We start from the raw sequence: 23644 nt of genomic DNA, 5'->3' as shown, positions 1-23644 counted from the left end.
AAATAAAGAAGTGTGGATTTTTTAAAGACTTTTGGCAGCCACCAAAGAGATAAAGAAGTGTGGATTTTTTAAAGACTTTTGGCAGCCACCAAAGAAATAAAGAAGCGTGGATTTTTTAAAGACTTTTGGCAGCCACCAAAGGAATAAAGAAGCGTGAATTTTTTAAAGACTTTTGGCAGCCACCAAAGAAATAAAGAAGCGTGGATTTTTTAAAGACTTTTGGCAGCCACCAAAGAAATAAAGAAGCGTGGATTTTTTAAAGACTTTTGGCAGCCACCAAAGGAATAAAGAAGCGTGGATTTTTTAAAGACTTTTGGCAGCCACCAAAGAAATAAAGAAGCGTGGATTTTTTAAAGACTTGGCAGCCACCAAAGGAATAAAGAAGCGTGGATTTTTTAAAGACTTTTGGCAGCCACCAAAGAAATAAAGAAGCGTGGATTTTTTAAAGACTTTTGGCAGCTACCAAATAGATGCAGAAGCGTGGATTTTTAAAGAGTTTTGGCAGCTATCAAATAGATGAAGAAGCGTGGATTTTTAAAGACTTTTGGCAGCTACCAAAGTGATATAGAAGCGTGGATTTTTTAAAGAGTTTTGGCAGCCACCAAAGAAATAAAGAAGCGTGGATTTTTTAAAGACTTTTGCCAGCTACCAAAGAGATAAAGAAGCGTGGATTTTTTAAAGACTTTTGGCAGCCACCAAAGAAATAAAGAAGCGTGGATTTTTTAAAGACTTTTGTCAGCTACCAAATAGATGAAGAAGCGTGGATTTTTTAAAGACTTTTGGCAGCTACCAAAGAGATAAAGAAGCGTGGATTTTTTAAAGACTTTTGCCAGCTACCAAAGAGATAAAGAAGCGTGGATTTTTTAAAGACTTTTGCCAGCTACCATAGAGATAAAGAAGCGTGGATTTTTTAAAGACTTTTGCCAGCTACCAAAGAGATAAAGAAGCGTGGATTTTTTAAAGACTTTTGCCAGCTACCAAAGAGATAAAGAAGCGTGGATTTTTTTAAAGACGTTTGGCAGCTACCAAAGAGATAAAGAAGCGTGGATTTTAAAGACTTTCAGGAGCTACCAAAGAGATAAAGAAGCGTGGATTTTTTAAAGACGTTTGGCAGCTACCAAAGAGATAAAGAAGCGTGGATTTTAAAGACTTTCAGGAGCTACCAAAGAGATAAAGAAGCGTGGATTTTAAAGACTTTCAGGAGCTACCAAAGAGATAAAGAAGCGTGGATTTTTTAAAGACGTTTGGCAGCTACCAAAGAGATAAAGAAGCGTGGATTTTAAAGACTTTCAGGAGCTACCAAAGAGATAAAGAAGCGTGGATTTTAAAGACTTTCAGGAGCTACCAAAGAGATAAAGAAGCGTGGATTTTTTAAAGACGTTTGGCAGCTACCAAAGAGATAAAGAAGCGTGGATTTTAAAGACTTTCAGGAGCTACCAAAGAGATAAAGAAGCGTGGATTTTTTAAAGACGTTTGGCAGCTACCAAAGAGATAAAGAAGCGTGGATTTTAAAGACTTTCAGGAGCTACCAAAGAGATAAAGAAGCGTGGATTTTAAAGACTTTCAGGAGCTACCAAAGAGATAAAGAAGCGTGGATTTTAAAGACTTTCAGGAGCTACCAAAGAAAAGCAGAAGCGTGGATTTTTTAAAGACGTTTGGCAGCTACCAAAGAGATAAAGAACCGTGGATTTTAAAAACTTTTGGCAGCTACCAAAGAGATAAAGAAGCGTGGATTTTTTAAAGACTTTAGGCAGCTACCAAAGAAATAAAGAAGTGTGGATTTTTTAAAGACTTTTGGCAGCCACCAAAGAAATAAAGAAGCGTGGATTTTTTAAAGACTTTTGGCAGCCACCAAAGAAATAAAGAAGTGTGGATTTTTTAAAGACTTTTGGCAGCCACAAAAGAAATAAAGAAGTGTGGATTTTTTAAAGACTTTTGGCAGCCACCAAAGAGATAAAGAAGTGTGGATTTTTTAAAGACTTTTGGCAGCCACCAAAGAAATAAAGAAGCGTGGATTTTTTAAAGACTTTTGGCAGCCACCAAAGGAATAAAGAAGCGTGAATTTTTTAAAGACTTTTGGCAGCCACCAAAGAAATAAAGAAGCGTGGATTTTTTAAAGACTTTTGGCAGCCACCAAAGAAATAAAGAAGCGTGGATTTTTTAAAGACTTTTGGCAGCCACCAAAGGAATAAAGAAGCGTGGATTTTTTAAAGACTTTTGGCAGCCACCAAAGAAATAAAGAAGCGTGGATTTTTTAAAGACTTGGCAGCCACCAAAGGAATAAAGAAGCGTGGATTTTTTAAAGGCTTTTGGCAGCCACCAAAGAAATAAAGAAGCGTGGATTTTTTAAAGACTTTTGGCAGCCACCAAAGAAATAAAGAAGCGTGGATTTTTTAAAGACTTTTGCCAGCTACCAAAGAGATAAAGAAGCGTGGATTTTTTAAAGACTTTTGCCAGCTACCAAAGATATAAAGAAGCGTGGATTTTTTGAAGACTTTTGCCAGCTACAAAAAGGGATAAAGAATTGTGAATTTTTTAAAGACTTTTGGCGGCCACCAAAGAAATAAAGAAGCGTGGATTTTTTAAAGACTTTTGGCAGCCACCAAAGAAATAAAGAAGCGTGGATTTTTTAAAGACTTTTGGCAGCCACCAAAGAAATAAAGAAGCGTGGATTTTTTAAAGACTTTTGCCAGCTACCAAAGAGATAAAGAAGCGTGGATTTTTTAAAGACTTTTGCCAGCTACCAAAGAGATAAAGAAGCGTGGATTTTTTGAAGACTTTTGGCAGCTACAAAAAGGGATAAAGAAGTGTGAATTTTTTAAAGACTTTTGGCAGCCACCAAAGAAATATAGAAGCGTGGATTTTTTAAAGAATTTTAGTAGCTACCAAAATGAATTAAAAACTTGAATTTTTTAAAGAATTTTAGGAGCTACCAAAGATACGAAGAAGCATGGATTTTTTAAAGACTTTTTTTAAGAATGGAAGAACTGAAATTACTTACCCCAAATGTAAAATCTTTTAAAGTTTTGATAGCCTTGCAGTAGTCTTTGAATTCCGGAAAGAATTGATATGTCAACTTTTTGCGTTTCAGAGGATGAAAGGCGCGCATATTTATATTTTCACACATGCTGTAAGAAAGGACATTAAAATTATTGTTAAAAAAATTAAAAATTTTATTTAAAAATAATTATTTTTTTATGTTTTTGGTTTAAAAATTATTTTATGCTACTCACAATTCCACCGCCTTGGCAAATTCGGTATGAGGATTATCCATGGCATTTATGCTAACACCCATGGCAGTATCTGTCCATAAAAATAAAATATTCAGTTTTTTTTTATTTTATAAAAAAAATTACACCACCCTTACCGCAAATAACATCCAATGTAAAATAGTTGACCATTTTTTGAAAATCAAAAATGTTATCCCCCTTGGCAGCCTCCCGCAGCTTGTCTATGAATTTATTCGAATTCTTATTCATAACATCATGAAAATCTTGCAAGATTTTAAAATGAAATGCTGGTGTTATAATTTTACGATTTTTATGCCATTTTTGACCGGTACCGGTTAAAATACCATCACCCAACCAGTCGTAGGTCATTTCATAAATGTCGGATTTCTTCAATAGTGTCGTGCTGGATAGAATAAACTTAACGGCAATATAAACAAATATGTTAATTTTTGAATATTGTATTCTTAGACCTACCTCAACATCTTTTGGTTCGGTTATGAAAATATTCAAATAGTAGCCAATCCAAACACGAAAGTTGCGATAATTATTTTTATAGAAATTATCAAACAAAAAATTTAGAATATCTGTGAAATAAGAGAGGGAAGAATTTAAGATTTTTAAATATTTAAAAATATAAATAAATAAACGAAATGACAAATAATTGAAAATCACTTTTTAATTAAAGAAATATTTTTAATATAAATATTTAGATTGAGTGGACTTTCTTGTTGTTGTTTTAATTTTATAAAATATAATATTTTAGGCGAGTTCTGTTTGCCTTAAGATTTTCAAATGATTTTGTTTGAAGTTATTCGACCTTTATAACGAATTGATAAATGAAATTCTTCTTTGAGCTTGAGGTCATACGTTTTTTATTATTTTTATCTTTTCATAATTCCAATATTTCGCAATTTTTAAAATTGCATCTTCAGGGAAGATCTACAAAAAATAAAAACAATAACCCACGGCCTCGGGACGCATCATCAACTTTTACTCAAAACATCCGAAGCAGATGATCATTAACACTGGGCGTAATCTCATTAATCGAGTTTTGAGTATTAGTGACAAAAAATTTCATAACGACAACATCGTAAAAATCAAGGAAATATTAGCCAAAAACTGTTTTCCCAAAAATTTAATTGAAGACCTCATTAAAAACTATAAAGTTAAAAAACCAGAACAGAAGGTTGAGAAGACATACAAAAGCATGATATACATTCCAGATATATCCGAAAGATTCCAACACTCTGGTTTTTTCGATAAGAACAAATACAACGTAGCTTCTAAGCCCACCAACACTCTAAAACGTCTTTTTAGCCAAACAAAGAATAAAGTAGCCAAACTCGATAAACATAATATTATATACCGTATTGAATGTGAAGGCAATGAAAATGACAAATGTGGTAAAATGTATGTGGGTACCACGAAAAACAAACTTAAAACTAGATTATCTGCCCATAGATCTGACATAAAACATAGACATCAGAACTCAATCCAAAAAACAGCACTTGCGGACCACTGCAAGTCTAATAACCACCTGCCAAACTTTGAGAGCGTCCGCATACTTCAAACAGAGAGTAATTATAACAGGAGATTAACATTGGAAATGTTACATATCAACGACTTACCAGTGAATAAGAAGATAAACTACAAAAGTGATACTGACAATGCAGCCTATTGCTATCGCCATTTGACACAAAAGAGATCGTGCAATCGTAGAAACATTTAGTGCAATATTTACTACACTGAAACTACATTAGTTCTAAGTAAAATTTGACTTAAATATTTTTACGTAAATTGTAAGCGAGCTCATAATGTGTGTTCTTTGTGTTTATCTTTACAATTTGATGTGATACTAGCCACTAAGAAACAAATATGGTTATTGTTTTTATTTTTTGTAGATCTTCCCTGAAGATGCAATTTTAAAAATTGCGAAATATTGGAATTATGAAAAGATAAAAATAATAAAAAACGTATGACCTCAAGCTCAAAGAAGAATTTCATTTATCACTTAAGATTTTCATTTAAAATATATTTTTTTATATAATTTACATTAATAAAACAAACACATTTTTTTGGACCCATAATCAGTCGATTCATAATACCTTGTATCGCCAGCCCTATTTTTTTGGCAATGTCATGCTTAGAAGTAACAATTAGAGTGTTTGTTATACATGTTATCTTATCAACAAAATATTAGGCCAATAATTTTTTTGGTAGTCATTTTGAGATAACCGATGAAATCAAGTAATGAATGTTTGGGGTTTAGTCTGTCAAATAATTTTAAGTTCAATCAACTTGTTTATACATATTAATTAGTTAATGTCTAGAGAATTTTTGATTGCCGAAATAGCAACAAATATAACAACAATTATAGCATCAAATACAACAACTGCAATAGACACTGCAGAAATCCAGATTTCTTTGTACGCTTGAGAAAAAGACTAAACCGGTTTTAGAAATGAGATACATATTTGAAAAAAAAAATAATATTAACAAAGGAAAAATATCGATTGATTCCACAGCTAAATAATTAGTCAATGAAATGAGAAGTAACGATACATTAACAGCATCCAAGGTAATCAACAAATTTACATCGTAACAGCAAATGGAATGGTATAAACAATTCAAATGGAAGGCTCTCAACACTTAAGACACTTTCTTGAAGAAAGCGAGCTTCTTAAGAAACTCTCTTTAAGAAAGGGTGCTTGTTAAGAAACTTTCATTAAAAAAGTGGGTTTATTAAGACACTATCTTTTTGAAAGGGCGTTTCTTAAGACACTATCTTGAACAAATGGTGTTTTTTAAAGCAATTTCTTCTTAAAGCACTTTCTTGAAGAAAAAGTGCTTCTTTAGACACTCTTCTCAAGAAAGACACTTTATTCAAGAAAGGGTGCTTCTTAAGATCCTTTCTTGAAGAAGGGATGCTTCTTAAAGCACTTTCCTGAAGAAAGTGGGCTTCTTAATACCCTTTTTCCTAAAGAATGTGTCCTTTAAATACCCTTTCCTGCAGAAAGTGTGCTTTCAGTGCCTATTCCTGCAGAAAGAATGCTTCTTAAGACCCTTTCGTCAAGAAAGGGTGCCTATTAAGACCCTTTCGTCAACAAAGGGTGCCTATTAAGACCCTTTCGTCAAGAAATGTTGCTTCTTAAGATACATCCGTCACAAAATGGTGCTTCTTAAGACACTTTCGTGAAGAAAGGGTGCTTTTTAAGACCCTTTCCTGAAGAAATGGTGCTTCTTAAGACACTTTCGTGAAGAAAGGGTGCTTAAGACACTTCCGTGAAGAAAGGGTGCTCCTTAAGGCACTTTCGTGAAGAAAGGGTGCTTATTAAGACACTTTCATGAAGAAAGGGTGCTTCTTAAGACCCTTTCCTGAAGAAAGGGTGCTTCTTAAGACCTTTTCCTAAAAACAGGGTGCTTCTTAAGACACTTTCGTCAAGAAAGGGTGCTTCTTAAGACACTTTCGTGAAGAAAGGGTGCTTCTTAAGACACTTTCGTGAAGAAAGGGTGCTTCTTAAGATCCTTTCCTGAAGAAAGGGTGATTCTTAAGACACTTTCGTGAAGAAAGGGTGCTTCTTAAGACACTTTCGTGAAGAAAGGGTGCTTCTTAAGACACTTTCGTGAAGAAAGGGTGCTCCTTAAGACACTTTCGTGAAGAAAGGGTGCTTCTTAAGACACTTTCGTGAAGAAAGTGTGCTTCTTAAGACCCTTTCGTGAAGAAAGGGTGCTTCTTAAGACCCTTTGTGAAGAAAGGGTGCTTCTTAAGACCCTTTTGTGAAGAAAGGGTGCTTCCTAAGACCCTTTCGTGAAGAAAGGGTGCTTCCTAAGACCCTTTCGTGAAGAAAGGGTGCTTCCTAAGACACTTTCGTGAAGAAAGGGTGCTTCCTAAGACCCTTTCGTGAAGAAAGGGTGCTTCCTAAGACCCTTTCGTGAAGAAAGGGTGCTTCTTAAGACACTTTCGTGAAGAAAGGGTGCTTCTTAAGACACTTTCGTGAAGAAAGGGTGCTTCTTAAGACACTTTCGTGAAGAAAGTGTGCTTCTTAAGACCCTTTCGTGAAGAAAGGGTGCTTCTTAAGACCCTTTCGTGAAGAAAGGGTGCTTCTTAAGACCCTTTCGTGAAGAAAGGGTGCTTCTTAAGACCCTTTCGTGAAGAAAGGGTGCTTCTTAAGACACTTTCGTGAAGAAAGGGTGCTTCTTAAGACCCTTTCCTGAAGAAAGGGTGCTTCTTAAGACCCTTTTGTGAAGAAAGGGTGCTTCCTAAGACCCTTTCGTGAAGAAAGGGTGCTTCTTAAGACCCTTTCGTGAAGAAAGGGTGCTTCTTAAGACCCTTTCGTGAACAAAGGGTGCTTCTTAAGACCCTTTCGTGAAGAAAGGGTGCTTCGTAAGACCCTTTCGTGAAGAAAGGGTGCTTCTTAAGACCCTTTCGTGAAGAAAGGGTGCTTCTTAAGACCCTTTCCTTAAGAAAGGGTGCTTCTTAAGACCCTTTCCTTAAGAAAGGGTGCTTCTTAAGACCCTTTCCTTAAGAAAGGGTGCTTCTTAAGATCCTTTCCTTAAGAAAGGGTACTTCTTAAGACCCGTTCCTGAAGAAAGGGTGCTTCTTAAGACCCTTTTGTGAAGAAAGGGTGCTTCTTAAGACCCTTTTGTGAAGAAAGGGTGCTCCTTAAGACCCTTTTGTGAAGAAAGGGTGCTCCTTAAGACCCTTTTGTGAAGAAAGGGTGCTTCTTAAGACCCTTTTGTGAAGAAAGGGTGCTCCTTAAGACCCTTTTGTGAAGAAAGGGTGCTCCTTAAGACCCTTTTGTGAAGAAAGGGTGCTCCTTAAGACCCTTTTGTGAAGAAAGGGTGCTCCTTAAGACCCTTTTGTGAAGAAAGGGTGCTTCTTAAATGGTGCTTCTTAAGATACTTTCGTGAAAAAAGGTGCTTCTTAAGACCCTTTCCTGAAGAAAGGGTGCTTCTTAAGACCCTTTCCTGAAGAAAGGGTGCTTCTTAAGACCTTTTCCTAAAAACAGGGTGCTTCTTAAGACACTTTCGTGAAGAAAGGGTGCTTCTTAAGACACTTTCGTGAAGAAAGGGTGCTTCTTAAGATCATTTCCTGAAGAATGGGTGCTTCTTAAACACTTTCGTGAAGAAGGGGTGCTTCTTAAGACACTATCGTGAAGAAAGGGTGCTCCTTAAGACACTTTCGTGAAGAAAGGGTGCTTCTTAAGACACTTTCGTGAAGAAAGGGTGCTTCTTAAGACACTTTCGTGAAGAAAGGGTGCTTCTTAAGACAGTTTCGTTAAGAAAGGGTGCTTCTTAAGACAGTTTCGTTAAGAAAGTGTGCTTCTTAAGACAGTTTCGTTAAGAAAGGGTGCTTCTTAAGACCCTTTCCTGAAGAAAGAGTGCTTCTTAAGACCCTTTCCTGAAGAAAGGGTGCTTCTTAAGACCCTTTTGTGAAGAGAGGGTGCTTCTTAAGACCCTTTCCTGCAGAAAGGGTGCTTCTTAAGATCCTTTTATGAAAAAAGGACGCCTCTTAAGACCTTTTCCTGAAAAATGGGTGTCTCATCAGACCCTTTCCTAAAGAAAGGGTGCTTTTTAAGACCCTTTCCTGAAAAAGTGTGCTTTTTAAGACACTTTCCTGAAGAAAGGGTGCTTCTTAAAGCCCTTTCCTGGGGAAAGTGTGCTTCTTAAGACCTTTTCCTGAAGAAAAGGGGGCTTCTTAAGACCCTTTTGTGAATAAAGGGTGCTCTTAAGACCCTTTTCCTGAAGAAAGGGTGCTACTTAACACACTTTCTTGAAGAAAGGGTGATTCTTAAGACCCTTACCTGAAGAAAGGGTGCTTCTTAAGACCCTTTCCTGAAGAAAAGGTGCTTCTTAAGACCCTTTCCTGAAGAAAGGGTGCTTCTTAAGACCCTTTCCTGAAGAAAGGGTGATTCTTAAGAACCTTACCTGAAAAAAGGGTGCTTCTTAAGACCCTTTCGTGAAGAAAGGGTGCTTCTTAAGACCCTTTTGTGAAGAAACGGTGCTTTTTAAGACCCTTTTGTGAAGAAAGGGTGCTTCTTAAGACCCTTTTGTGAAGAAAGGGTGCTTCTTAAGACCTTTTTGTGAAGAAAGGGTGCTTCTTAAGACTCTTTTGTGAAGAAAGGGTGCTTCTTAAGACCCTTTTGTGAAGAAAGGGTGCTTCTTAAGACCCTTTTGTGAAGAAAGGGTGCTTCTTAAGACCCTTTTGTGAAGAGAGGGTGCTTCTTAAGACCCTTTTGTGAAGAGAGGGTGCTTCTTAAGATACTTTCGTGCAAAAATCGTACTTCTTAAGACCCTTTCCTAAAGAAAGGGTGCTTCCTAATAACCGTTTCTTGAAAAAGGGTACTTCGTGAAGAAAGGGTGCTTCCTAATAACCGTTTCTTGAAAAAGGGTACTTCGTGAAGAAAGGGTGCTTCTTAATACCCTTTCGTGCAGAAAGGCTGCTTCTTAATACCCTTTCGTGCAGAAAGGCTTCTTCTTAAGACCCTTTCCTGCAGAAAGGGTGCTTCTTAAGACCCTTTTATGAAAAAAGGACGCCTCTTAAGACCTTTTCCTGAAAAATGGGTGTCTCATCAGACCCTTTCTTAAAGAAAGGGTGCTTTTTAAGACCCTTTCCTGAAAAAGTGTGCTTTTTAAGACACTTTCCTGAAGAAAGGGTGCTTCTTAAAGCCCTTTCCTGGGGAAAGTGTGCTTCTTAAGACCTTTTCCTGAAGAAAAGGGGGCTTCTTAAGACCCTTTTGTGAAGAAAGGGTGCTTCTTAAGACCCTTTTGTGAAGAAAGGGTGCTTCTTAAGACCCTTTTGTGAAGAAATGGTGCTTCTTAAGACCCTTTTGTGAAGAAAGGGTGCTTCTTAAGACCCTTTTGTGAAGAAAGGATGCTTCTTAAGACCCTTTTGTGAAGAAAGGGTGCTTCTTAAGACCCTTTAGTGAAGAAAGGGTGCTTCTTAAGACCCTTTTGTGAAGAAAGGGTGCTTCTTAAGACCCTTTTGTGAAGAAAGGGTGCTTCTTAAGACCCTTTTGTGAAGAAAGGGTGCTTCTTAAGACCCTTTTGTGAAGAAAGGGTGCTTCTTAAGACCCTTTTGTGAAGAAAGGGTGCTTCTTAAGACCCTTTTGTGAAGAAAGGGTGCTTCTTAAGACCCTTTTGTGAAGAAAGGGTGCTTCTTAAGACCCTTTTGTGAAGAAAGGGTGCTTCTTAAGACCCTTTTGTGAAGAAAGGGTGCTTCTTAAGACCCTTTTGTGAAAAAAGGGTGCTTCTTAAGACCCTTTTGTGAAGAAAGGGTGCTTCTTAAGACCCTTTTGTGAAGAAAGGGTGCTTCTTAAGACCCTTTTGTGAAGAAAGGGTGCTTCTTAAGACCCTTTTGTGAAGAAAGGGTGCTTCTTAAGACCCTTTTGTGAAGAAAGGGTGCTTCTTAAGACCCTTTTGTGAAGAAAGGGTGCTTCTTAAGACCCTTTTGTGAAGAAAGGGTGCTTCTTAAGACCCTTTTGTGAAGAAAGGGTGCTTCTTAAGACCCTTTTGTGAAGAAAGGGTGCTTCTTAAGACCCTTTTGTGAAGAAAGGGTGCTTCTTAAGACCCTTTTGTGAAGAAAGGGTGCTTCTTAAGACCCTTTTGTGAAGAAAGGGTGCTTCTTAAGACCCTTTTGTGAAGAAAGGGTGCTTCTTAAGACCCTTTTGTGAAGAAAGGGTGCTTCTTAAGACCCTTTTGTGAAGAAAGGGTGCTTCTTAAGACCCTTTTGTGAAGAAAGGGTGCTTCTTAAGACCCTTTTGTGAAGAAAGGGTGCTTCTTAAGACCCTTTTGTGAAGAAAGGGTGCTTCTTAAGACCCTTTTGTGAAGAAAGGGTGCTTCTTAAGACCCTTTTGTGAAGAAAGGGTGCTTCTTAAGACCCTTTTGTGAAGAAAGGGTGCTTCTTAAGACCCTTTTGTGAAGAAAGGGTGCTTCTTAAGACCCTTTTGTGAAGAAAGGGTGCTTCTTAAGACCCTTTTGTGAAGAAAGGGTGCTTCTTAAGACCCTTTTGTGAAGAAAGGGTGCTTCTTAAGACCCTTTTGTGAAGAAAGGGTGCTTCTTAAGACCCTTTTGTGAAGAAAGGGTGCTTCTTAAGACCCCTTTGTGAAGAAAGGGTGAAGAAAGGGTGCTTCTTAAGACCCCTTTGTGAAGAAAGGGTGAAGAAAGGGTGCTTCTTAAGACCGTTTTGTGAAGAAAGGGTGCTTCTTAAGACCCTTTTGTGAAGAAAGGGTGCTTCTTAAGACCCTTTTGTGAAGAAAGGGTGCTTCTTAAGACCCTTTTGTGAAGAAAGGGTGCTTCTTAAGACCCTTTTGTGAAGAAAGGGTGCTTCTTAAGACCCTTTTGTGAAGAAAGGGTGCTTCTTAAGACCCTTTTGTGAAGAAAGGGTGCTTCTTAAGACCCTTTTGTGAAGAAAGGGTGCTTCTTAAGACCCTTTTGTGAAGAAAGGGTGCTTTTTAAGACCCTTTCGTGAAGAAAGGGTGCTTCTTAAGACCCTTTCCTAAAGAAAGGGTGCTTCTTAAGACCCTTTCCTAAAGAAAGGGTGCTTCTTAAGACCCTTTCGTGAAGAAAGGGTGCTTCTTAAGACCCTTTCGTGAAGAAAGGGTGCTTCTTAAGACCCTTTTGTGAAGAAAGGGTGCTTCTTAAGACCCTTTCGTGAAGAAAGGGTGCTTCTTAAGACCCTTTTGTGAAGAAAGGGTGCTTCTTAAGACCCTTTTGTGAAGAAAGGGTGCTTCTTAAGACCCTTTTGTGAAGAAAGGGTACTTCTTAAGACCCTTTTGTGAAGAAAGGGTGCTTCCTGAGACCCTTTTGTGAAGAAAGTGTGCTTCTTAAGACCCTTTTGTGAAGAAAGGGTGCTTCTTAAGACCCTTTTGTGAAGAAAGGGTGCTTGTTAAGACCCTTTTGTGAAGAAAGGGTGCTTCTTAAGACCCTTTTGTGAAGAAAGGGTGCCTCTTAAGACCCTTTTGTGAAGAAAGGGTGCTTCTTAAGACCCTTTTGTGAAGAAAGGGTGCTTGTTAAGACCCTTTTGTGAAGAAAGGGTGCTTCTTAAGACCCTTTTGTGAAGAAAGGGTGCTTCTTAAGACCCTTTTGTGAAGAAAGGGTGCTTCTTAATACCCTTTTGTGAAGAAAAGGGTGCTTCTTAAGACCCTTTTGTGAAGAAAGGGTGCTTCTTAAGACCCTTTCGTGAAGAAAGGGTGCTTCTTAAGACCCTTTCGTGAAGAAAGGGTGCTTCTTAAGACCCTTTCGTGAAGAAAGGGTGCTTCTTAAGACCCTTTCGTGAAGAAAGGGTGTTTCGTAAGACACTTTCGTGAAGAAAGCGTGCTTCTTAAGACCCTTTTGTGAAGAAAGGGTTCTTCTTAAGACCATTTTGTGAAGAAAGGGTTCTTCTTAAGACCCTTTCGTTAAGAAAGGGTGCTTCTTAAGACCCTTTCGCTGACCACCTACGTCAACATAATTCACATCAATGAAAAGGTCAAGAGTTCCTCATCCAAATATCACTTACTGGATCGAAATGGGTCTTCCAAGAATAAAGCTACAGTCTGTACATTATAAATTTTTACAATTAGCACACAAAAGTTTTGGTCTATTTAACCTGCTAAATATTATCTGATCATCTTCTAGGATTGCAAACTTCTTCTTTGTCATGACGTTAAACCTAATTTAAAATTTCCCGTTGATTAGACTATTTTTGTGACCTACAGAGCAGCTACAAAATCGGGTAAAAAATTTGTTTTTGGTCCATTTCAACCGCTAAATAGTTCACGATCATCACCAATTAAAATAGCGATCTATTCTGATGTGAAACCAGCCTCCATACCAAATTTCGTGACGATCGGTCCATAATTGCGGCCTGGAGTTTGAATACAATTTATAATGGACAGACGGACACACCGACGGACGGACACACATCGCTGTATGGCTTTATCTCGTCGAGATATGAAAAATGGTATACCACATTGGGGGTCTGCGACGAATATTTAACGGTGTTACATTCATTTTTAGCAAAACAAACTTATAATACCCTTCCCATATTGTGGAGTAGGGTATAAATATATATTATCGTTGTACTTTAATCAGAGAATTATCAGCTCCATCAGCACTTAAAAGCAAAGCATGTAACATTCTCGTAATTTAATATTATGTCACATAAACTTAACAATTTTATAATTTCGCTTTGATGGTAATGTAACACAACGTTTTTTGTTTGTTTGTTTAGACTACAAAATAACCGGTTTAAAATCAATTGAAATCCCAAAGCGGAATTTACACCAGTCTGGTTGTAATGAAATGCATCAGAACATCCTCAATAACACACTTATTTATGTTGTCGGTGTGAATATGGTTCATTTCCACACAATTACAGTGTTCAAAAGATTATTTTTTATAATTTGTTAACACTACAAAAACACACAGAATATAGCCAACCCCTTGGTCATTTGGCTTGGCCCGGGTCGATCTCTCAAAATCAATATTAAATTACAACTTTAACACTGTCTGACTTCGAATTCATTCCACAATACGGAATACTCTCATGCTATTGCAATTTATGTTGTTGTTATTGTTGCATTTGTAGTAATTACCGTGCGGTGTCTTCCCCAACTGATGTGCATTTCCTATTAGCGGCAACATCTTTGGACCCTCGGTATGGGCAATTTGTTTACGTTTTCTGGCATAAAATTGTTCTTTATAAAGAATCCACAAAAGTGGCAATAAAAGTAATAATAAAAATAACATTTTGTTTTGGCGCTACTGTTTTATTATTTTGTTTTTATGTTTAATTTATTCCCGGTAAAAGTTGTGATATTCTATTTTATGAGTTTTTTGACGCGACCCTATTGTTTAACCGGCGATCAGTACGCTGTAACAATCGCGAGACTAATGAACTTCAATCCAAACATTTATACAAAACAACAGAAAATATGTATGTTGATATTCGATTTCAGTTAAGAGAATTTTAGTATTAAAATTTAGGCTGCTCAATGAGAGGAGTGTGGTAAACAGTGATGCCAGTTTTTGGGACTTTTTTCGCAAAAAAATGGTCGGATTTTTTGTAAATTGGGATTTATAGAAGCATGGAACCTAAATTGTCAATTCCATGCGATTTTTAAGTCCTCACGGGGCTCACAAGCTTTCTGTAGAAAATTTTTGAGCCCACCTCAAGTTCGCAGAATTTCTTTCTAGGCTTACAAGATTTCTATACACATCATTGGATACATTTTTTTTCGGTAAAAATGATTTAAGAAGCACCCTCTCTTAAAGAAAGGGTCTTAAGAAACACAGCTTCTTAAAGAAATCGTCTTAAGAAGCGCCATTTTATAAAGAGATGGTATTAAGGAGCACCATTTCTTAAAGAAAGTGTCTTAAGAACCACGCTTTCTTAAAGAAAGTGTCTTAAGAAGCACACTTTCTTAAAGAAAGTGTCTTAAGAAGCACCCTTTCTTAAACAAGTGTCTTAAGAAGCACGCTTTCTTAAAGAAAGTGTCTTAAGAAGCACCCTTTCTTAAACAAGTGTCTTAAGAAGCACCCTTTCTTAAACAAGTGTCTTAAGAAGCACCCTTTCTTAAACAAGTGTCTTAAGAAGCACGCTTTCTTAAAAACACGGTATTACAAAGCACGCTTTCTTAAAAACACGGTCTTAAAAAGCACGCTTTCTTAAAAACACGATCTTAAAGAGCACCCTTTCTTAAAGAAAAGGTCTTTAGAAGCACCCTTTCTTAAAGAAAAGGTCTTTAGAAGCACCCTTTCTTAAAGAAAAGGTCTTTAGAAGCACCCTTTCTTAAAGAAAAGGTCTTTAGAAGCACCCTTTCTTAAAGAAAAGGTCTTTAGAAGCACCCTTTCTTAAAGAAAAGGTCTTTAGAAGCACCCTTTCTTAAAGAAAAGGTCTTTAGAAGCACCCTTTCTTAAAGAAAAGGTCTTTAGAAGCACCCTTTCTTAAAGAAAAGGTCTTTAGAAGCACCCTCTCTTAAAGAAAAGGTCTTTAGAAGCACCCTTTCTTAAAGAAAAGGTCTTTAGAAGCACCCTTTCTTAAAGAAAAGGTCTTTAGAAGCACCCTTTCTTAAAGAAAAGGTCTTTAGAAGCACCCTTTCTTAAAGAAAAGGTCTTTAGAAGCACCCTTTCTTAAAGAAAAGGTCTTTAGAAGCACCCTTTCTTAAAGAAAAGGTCTTTAGAAGCACCCTTTCTTAAAGAAAAGGTCTTTAGAAGCACCCTTTCTTAAAGAAAAGGTCTTTAGAAGCACCCTTTCTTAAAGAAAAGGTCTTTAGAAGCACCCTTTCTTAAAGAAAAGGTCTTTAGAAACACCCTTTCTTAAAGAAAAGGTCTTTAGAAGCACCCTTTCTTAAAGAAATGGTCTTAAGAAGCACCCTTTCTCAAAGAAATAGTCTTAAGAAGCACCCTTTCTTAAAGAAATGGTCGTAAGAAGCACCCTTTCTCAAAGAAATGGTCGTAAGAAGCACCCTTTCTCAAAGAAAGGGCCTTGGGAAGGACTCTTTCTTAAAGAAAGGGTCGTAAGAAGCACACTTTCTTAAAGAAAGTGTCTTAAGAAGCACCCTTTCTTAAAGAAAGTGTCTTAAGAAGCACCCTTTCTTAAAGAAAGGGTCTTAAGAAGCACCCTTTCTTAAAGAAAGGGTCTTAAGAAGCACCCTTTCTTAAAGAAAGGGTCTTAAGAAGCACCCTTTCTTAAAGAAAGGGTCTTAAGAAGCACCCTTTCTTAAAGAAAGGGTCTTAAGAAGCACCCTTTCTTAAAGAAAGGGTCTTAAGAAGCACCCTTTCTTCAACAAAGTGTCTTAAGCAGCACCCTTTCTTCAATAAAGTATCTTAAGCAGCACCCTTTCTTAAAGAAAGCGTCTTTAGAAGCACCCTTTCTTAAACAAGTGTCTTAAGAAGCACGCTTTCTTAAAAACACGATCTTAAAAAGCACCCTTTCTTAAAGAAATGGTCTTAAGAAGCACCCTTTCTTAAAGAAATGGTCTTAAGAAGCACTCTTTCTTAAAGAAAGGGTCTTAAGAAGCACCCTTTCTTTCTCAAAAAATGTATTAAGAAAGTGTCCTAAAAAGAACCCTTTCTTCAGGACAGTGTCATAAAAAAGAAACATTTCTCCAAGAAAGTGTCCTAAAAAGCACCATTTCTTAAAGAAAGTGTCCTAAAAAGCACCATTTCTTAAAGAAAGGGTCTTAAGAAGCACCATTTCTTAAAGAAAGGGTCTAAAGAAGCACCCTTTCTTAAAGAAAGGGTCTTAAGAAGCACCCTTTCTTAAAGAAAGGGTCTTAAGAAGCACCCTTTCTTAAAGAAAGGGTCTTAAGAAGCACCCTTTCTTAAAGAAAGGGTCTTAAGAAGCACCCTTTCTTAAAGAAAGGGTCTTAAGAATCACCCTTTCTTAAAGAAAGGGTCTTAAGAAGCACCCTTTCTTAAAGAAAGGGTCTTAAGAAGCACCCTTTCTTAAAGAAAGGGTCTTAAGAAGCACCATTTCTTAAAGAAAGGGTCTTAAGAAGCACCCTTTCTTAAAGAAAGGGTCTTAAGAAGCACCCTTTCTTAAAGAAAGGGTCTTAAGAAGCACCCTTTCTTAAAGAAAGGGTCTTAAGAAGCACCCTTTCTTTAAGAAAGGGTCTTAAGAAGCACCATTTCTTAAAGAAAGGGTCTTAAGAAGCACCCTTTCTTCAGGAGGGCTCAAAAAATTTCTAATAGAAATCTTGCGAGCCCAGGGAGGGTTCAAAAAATTTCTATAGAAATCATGTGAGCCCAGGGAGGGCTCAAACAATTTCTATAGACATCTAGTGAGCCCATGGAGGGCTCAAAAAATTTCTATAGAAATCTTGTGAGCCCAAAGAGGGCTCAAAAAATTTTTATAGAAATCTTGTGAGCCCAGGGAGGGCTCAAAAAATTTCTATAGAAATCTTGTGAGCCCAGGGAGGGCTCAAAAAATTTCTATAGAAATCTTGTGAGCCCAGGGAGGGCTCAAAAAATTTCTATAGAAATCTTGTGAGCCCAGGGAGGGCTCAAAAAATTTCTATAGAAATCTTGTGAGCCCAGGGAGGGCTCAAAAAATTTCTATAGAAATCTTGTGAGCCCAGGGAGGGCTCAAAAAATTTCTATAGAAATCTTGTGAGCCCAGGGAGGGCTCAAAAAATTTCTATAGAAATCTTGTGAGCCCAGGGAGGGCTCAAAAAATTTCTATAGAAATCTTGTGAGCCCAGGGAGGGCTCAAAAAATTTCTATAGAAATCTTGTGAGCCTAGGGAGGGCTCAAAAAAATTTCTATAGAAATCTTGTGAGCCCAGGTAGGGCTCAAAAAATTTCTATAGAAACCCTGTGAGCCCAGGGAGGGCTCAAAAATTGCTATAGAAATCTTTTGAGCCCAGGGAGGGCTCAAAAAATTTCTATAGAAATCTTGTGAGCCCAGGGAGGGCTCAAAAAATTTCTATAGAAATCTTGTGAGCCCAGGGAGGGCTCAAAAAATTTCTATAGAAATCTTGTGAGCCCAGGGAGGGCTCAAAAAAATTCTATAGAAATCTTGTGAGCCCAGGGAGGGCTCAAAAAATTTCTATAGAAATCTTGTGAGCCCAGGGAGGGCTCAAAAAATGTCTATAGAAATCTTGTGAGCCCAGGGAGGGCTCAAAAAATTTCTATAGAAATCTTGTGAGCCCATGGAGGGCTCAAAAAATTTCTATAGAAATCTTGTGAGCCCAGGGAGGGCTCAAAAAATTTCTATAGAAATCTTGTGAGCCCAGGGAGGGCTCAAAAAATTTCTATAGAAATCTTGTGAGCCCAGGGAGGGCTCAAAAAATTTCTATAGAAATCTTGTGAGCCCAGGGAGGGCTCAAAAAATTTCTATAGAAATCTTGTGAGCCCAGGGAGGGCTCAAAAAATTTCTATAGAAATCTTGTGAGCCCAGGGAGGGCTCAAAAAATTTCTATAGAAATCTTGTGAGCCCAGGGAGGGCTCAACAAATTTCTATAGAAATCTTGCGAGCCCAGGGAGGGCTCAAAAAATTTCTACAGAAATCTTGTGAGCCCAGGGAGGGCTCAAAAAATTTCTATAGAAATCTTGTGAGCCCAGGGAGGGCTCAAAAAATTTCTATAGAAATCTTGTGAGCCCAGGGAGGGCTCAAAAAAATTTTATAGAAATCTTGTGAGTCCAGGGAGAGCTCAAAAAATTTCTATAGAAATCTTGTGAGCCCTGGGATGGCTCAAAACAATTCTATAGAAATCTTGTAAGCCCTGGGATGGCTCAAAACAATTCTATAGAAATCTTGTGAGCCCAGAGAGGGCTCAAAAAATTTCTATAGAAATCTTGTGAGCCCAGGGAGGGCTCAAAAAATTTCTATAGAAATCTTGTGAGCCCAGTGAGGGCTCAAAAAATGTCTATAGAAATCTTGTGAGCCCAGGGAGGGCTCAAAAAATTTCTATAGAAATCTTGTAAGCCCAGGGAGGGCTCAAAAAATTTCTATAGAAATCTTGTGAGCCCAGGGAGGGCTCAAAAAATTTCTATAGAAATCTTGTGAGCCCAGCGAGGGCTCAAAAAATTTCTATAGAAATCTTGTGAGCCCAGGGAGGGCTCAAAAAATTTCTATAGAAATCTTGTGAGCCCAGAGAGGGCTCAAAAAATTTCTATAAAAAATCTTGTGAGCCCAGAGAGGGCTCAAAAAATTTCTTTAGAAATCTTGTGAGCCCAGGGAGGGCTCAAAAAATTTCTATAGAAATCTTGTGAGCCCAGTGAGGGCTCAAAAAATTTCTATAGAAATCTTGCGATTAGAGGGAGGTGTTTTGTAAATTTTTTGTTTTAGTCGTTTTCGAAATTACCAAGCAACTTCTTATCTTAGGTGGCTATAGTGTTGATAAGGGTAGACAAAAGAGTTTTTGTTCGTTCAAAATGTAAGCGCCATATTTGTAAGAGACTGTTTTCTTGGCAATTTCACTGCTAATGTTAAGGTAGACAGAATACGTTATGTTGGTTGTTACGAAAATGGGCGTTAAATAACAGTGATTATTGCATTAATGCAAACAATGCATGTTGTCATGAAATGTTTGCAATAAATTACATGTTCATATTTACAGTGCAACCAATGACAAATACAGTAAAGCAATTGCTTTGCATTCAAAAATCTGTAAGTTTTGGTAGTAGTACGAGAGCTCATAGTAATACAACGAAGGAGTCCACTGTCTATTACTGTGCGGTTAATTTATTCATTTCATGCAAAAATGTTAGCACTTCATTAGCTGTGCCAAATGTAACTGATTTTATATTTCAAATAGAAGTCTGCATATTGTTTTCTAGGTAGTTCTACATCTAATACCATTCGAAAATATATATTTTTAGGGACATGAATTTTTTCATAAATTGTTATTTGACAGTAACTTTGATATTCACGATCAGTCAGTCACTCTTTTAATATGAAAGAAACCCGTCTTAAACATCTGAAGAAAGATGACTGCCCTGACAAAAGTAATGATCGTTATTGCCTGTTTTGTCACGTGCAACTGTTGTATCTTTTTGATGGACTTGTTCATTTATGAATGAGTTATACGGCTACAGACACTCACATAAATCTGTTTAATAATACGCAGCACGTCTTGTCATAAAAACAGCAAACAATAAATAGTTAAACAATGTAAAAATGTTGTTTTAATTGCAATCTGAGATCATCTAAACCAGGTATCGGCACCAATACAAATGAAGTATGTGAGGTCACACGCATACGACATCGAGAGCGTAAATTTCGCTTTCTCCATAAGTTTCATCAGGGGCAAGTCCGTAGGAGAAAATAGCCTTAATGGTGCAAAAAAACCCCTATGACACCGTGTGTAGTGGTTGGAGGGCAATGTAACCCTCAAACGGGTCTGTCGATTCGGTCCAAAGTGTGGCCATCGTAATATTTTGTCCAAGCTTAGTTTACGTTCGAAGATAAGCCACTCCCCACTAAAGTTCAAAAATGTTCGGAAAAATTGTGCGAAAGATAACTCTTGATGGGAGTAAACGATTTGGTCCATACTTTACACATCCTTATATATCTACCAGATATAGATCAGGTTCAAATACTGACTATATTTGTCCATTCTTTCGGGTACCTCCCTTACAAAATTTCGGATAATTTCACTTAATGCCTGCTCTCGAATCACTTTGATTTTTGTTGAAGCAACTAGCATTCGCTACCTCAATTACGACGTTAAAAGTTTTTTTTTCAGGGGCAAGTTCATACTTGTTGAAAAAACAGCCCGAAAGGTGTAAAATCCTAAAACCCCATATGGCATCATATATAGTGGCTGGAAAGCACGATAACTCTAGAACTAATCAACCTATTTGGTCCAAAATTTGGCCTTCGTCATATTTTGTCCAAACTTAGTTTCAGTTCGAAGATGGGCAATAAAGGTCCACAACTTCCGGTTCTTCCCCCAATATTGAACAAATAACACTAAAATGGTATGCACGATATCTCTTAAACGGGGCAACTAAATTGGTCCAAACTTAGGATCCCCTAATATGTCCAAATATGGTTTAACTTCTAAAATGGCCCATATCGGCCCTCTCCTTAGGGTACCTCACCCATAAAAGTTCCACATTTGTGTCTAAGTGCAGTTTAGGATCTGTTCGACGATCTCGAAGCGATATTATGTTTTCCGTGGACCAGTCCATGCTTTCTGGCATACTGATCAAAATGTTATACGATGACCCACTGAAATGACTAGTGGGCGCGATATCTATCGAAAAGATATGACTCCCAAAATAAGATCCACGTCCATTCCTTCAAGCACCTACCCCGCAACACTTTTGAACTTTAACCATAATCCACATTTTTGTCGGCAAGTTCAAATGTCAACGGGCCACCAAAATTCCTAAATCTATTCTATCTGTCCGTAGATGAAAGTTTCAATTCACATAGGCTGAGGGTATATCTCTGTCGGCAATGCCGACCGATACTTCTTTACTTGTTGATGGTATCAAAGTGTATATACCCGCTTTAAGCTAAAGGCTGGGGGTATAAAGGCGTCAAGAGGTTTTCGCTTTCCTACGAAAGACTTCAAGAGGTCATCTTCTTTCTAAGAAAAACCTCCAGAGATTTTTTCCATATAGAAGACCTTAAGAGGTCTTGTGTCTATAGAAGACTTTAAGAGTTCTTCTGTTTTCTAAAGAAGACTTCAAGAGGTCTTATTTCGATGAAATTTCCCAAGCGGCCTTATTTGTCTATAGAAGACGTTCAGATGTCATCTGTTCTCTATAGAAAACCTCAAAAGGTTTTCCGCCTAAAGATGATTTCAGATGGTCTTCTCAATGTTATTATTAAGAGGTATTATGTCTATAGAAGACTCAATAGGACTCCTGTTTCCCAAAAAATACCTCACGAGGTATTCATCGTTCTAAGGTTCTTTATAAGGTTTTCTTTTCTCCATTGAAAATTTCAAAAAGATATCAGAGGTCTTCTGTTGCCTATTGAAGTCCTCAAGTGCACTCCTGTTGCCCATAGACGACCTCCCGAAGTCTTCTGTGGCCTTTTATATACCTGTTTCCCAAAAAATATCTCAAAAGGTATTCATCTTTCTATGAAGGACCTTAAAAAGTATTCTTTTCTCTATGGAAAATCTCAAAAAGATTTCTGTCCTCAAGTACACTCCTGTTGCCCATGGACGACCTCCCGGAGTCTTCCGTGGCCTTTTAAATACCTTAAGTGATCTTGTGTTGTCTACATAAGTGCTCAAGAGGTATTAAGTTGTATGCCTACAGAAGACCACCTTGAATCTTCTGTGGTCTTTCAAATACCTTACGAAATCTTCTGTTGTCTACAGAAATCTTCAAGAGGTCTACTGATGTCTATGAAAGTCTTCAAGTAGACTTCTATTGCCTACTAAAGATCGCAAGTAAACTTTTCTTGCCTATAGAAGGCTTTAATGGGTGTTCTGTTGCCTACAGAAGACCGCAAGACGTTTTCTATTGCCTGAAGAATACATCTAAAGCTCCCTTCTGTCTTTACTGTTGCCTATAGAAGACCTCAAGGGGTCTCCTGTTCTTTACTGAAGACCTGAAGAGGCCACCTGTCATCTATAAAAGGCATCAAGAAATCTTCGGTTGCCTATAGAAGTTCACAAGAGGTTTTATGTTGCCCATAGAAGGCCTCAAGGTTCCTCCTGTTCTATATACCTCTAAAGCTCTTCTGTTGCATATAGAAAAACTGAAAAGGGCTTTGATTCATTTCAAGAGGTTTTCTATATCTTATAGAAAATCTCAAGGGGTCTTATGTTGCCTATAGAAGATTCCAAGAGGTCTGCTATTGCCTATCAAATACCTCAAGTAGTCTTCTGTTGCCTATAGAAGACCTCCTGAGGTCTTCTGTGACCTTTTTAACACCTTATGAGATCTTCTGTTGTCTATAGATGGTCTCAAAAGGTCTGCTTTTGTCTATGGAAGTTCGCAAGTAGTCTTCTGTTGCCTCAAGTAGTCTTCTGTTTTCTATTGAAGGCTTCAGTGGGAGTTTTGTTACCTATCGGAAACGGTTTTATGTACCTAAAAGACCTCAAAAGGGGTTATGGTGCCTTCTTCATGTTATCTATAGGCAACGAAAGACATCTTGATATCTTCCATAGACAGCAGCAGACCTCATGAACCCATCTGTGACAACAAACGACCTCGGAGGTCTTATATACATAGAAAAAAAATAATTACTGCCTTTCAGGAATAGTGTTCATAAAGTCTTGCAAAGGTTCAAATTTCTGCATTTCATGAACGGCTATCATAAAGCAAAAAAATACTGGTTTTTTCTGAGAGATTGAAAAAAAAAACAATTTTGGCTATTTGTTGTTTTTGTTATTATTGACTAACAACCACCACACACCACCAACCAAACCAGAGACAAATTTTGCTCCTTTTTATTAATTAATGCTTTTATTTTGTATTATTTAATTTACCGTTTCTTCTAATGGATTTTCACTGTAGTTGTCATCTTTGCATCTTTGCGTCTTTGCAGAACAATACGAACCATATGTACATACATGTTGAGTCTATCAGCACTAGGTTGAGATATTAGATGTTCCCTTTATATTAAAGAAATTAAAAATTTGTAGTTGCGAACTATACAGCCAAACACTTTGTTTTTTTCGACACCAGACGCACTGTAGTTATTTGGTTTGTCAGTTAACTAACAACAAAATTGTTGCGACCTACAGTGGTAGTTTAGGTATGTTGTTGTGGTGTGGTTTGTTGATATAGTCTCAATGTGATGGTTAGACAATGGTGGGGGTTGTGTTGTGTCGATGGTAAGACGACGAGACCATTCAAAAGAAAACGAGAATAAAGTTGAGAACATTTACCAAACCAGAGAGGAAATATGAGAGCAAATAGTGGAATATAGGCAAAAATAGGAAAGTGATTTTGCATCTCATGAAAATCTTACATATTTTTGAAAAAATAGTGGCTTTCGGATGGAATTAAGAAACT

General features: G+C 37.5%; 1 protein-coding gene across 1 annotated transcript in view; it reads right to left on the bottom strand.

Moving 5' to 3' along the window:
- The window catches only part of LOC141387465 (cytochrome P450 4e2-like), a 32016-nt gene extending 17885 nt beyond the window's left edge, over positions 1 to 14131 (bottom strand). Inside the window, exons 1-5 of the mRNA XM_073957201.1 lie at positions 13808 to 14131; positions 3705 to 3814; positions 3368 to 3647; positions 3234 to 3303; positions 3002 to 3128 (exon numbers count right to left, since the gene is read on the bottom strand). Of these exons, the coding sequence (XP_073813302.1) occupies positions 3002 to 3128; positions 3234 to 3303; positions 3368 to 3647; positions 3705 to 3814; positions 13808 to 13961 (741 nt within the window). The 5' untranslated portion in view covers positions 13962 to 14131. The remainder of the gene's footprint in view (positions 1 to 3001; positions 3129 to 3233; positions 3304 to 3367; positions 3648 to 3704; positions 3815 to 13807) is intronic.
- Positions 14132 to 23644: the final 9513 nt, after the last annotated feature.

The sequence above is a fragment of the Musca autumnalis genome, unplaced genomic scaffold (genome assembly GCF_047663935.1).
Source record: "Musca autumnalis isolate F117 unplaced genomic scaffold, ASM4766393v1 scaffold_5, whole genome shotgun sequence".
Classification (NCBI taxonomy): domain Eukaryota; kingdom Metazoa; phylum Arthropoda; class Insecta; order Diptera; family Muscidae; genus Musca; species Musca autumnalis.
Note: the sequence above shows the minus strand (reverse complement) of the source record. Positions and strands in the feature narration are given on the sequence as shown.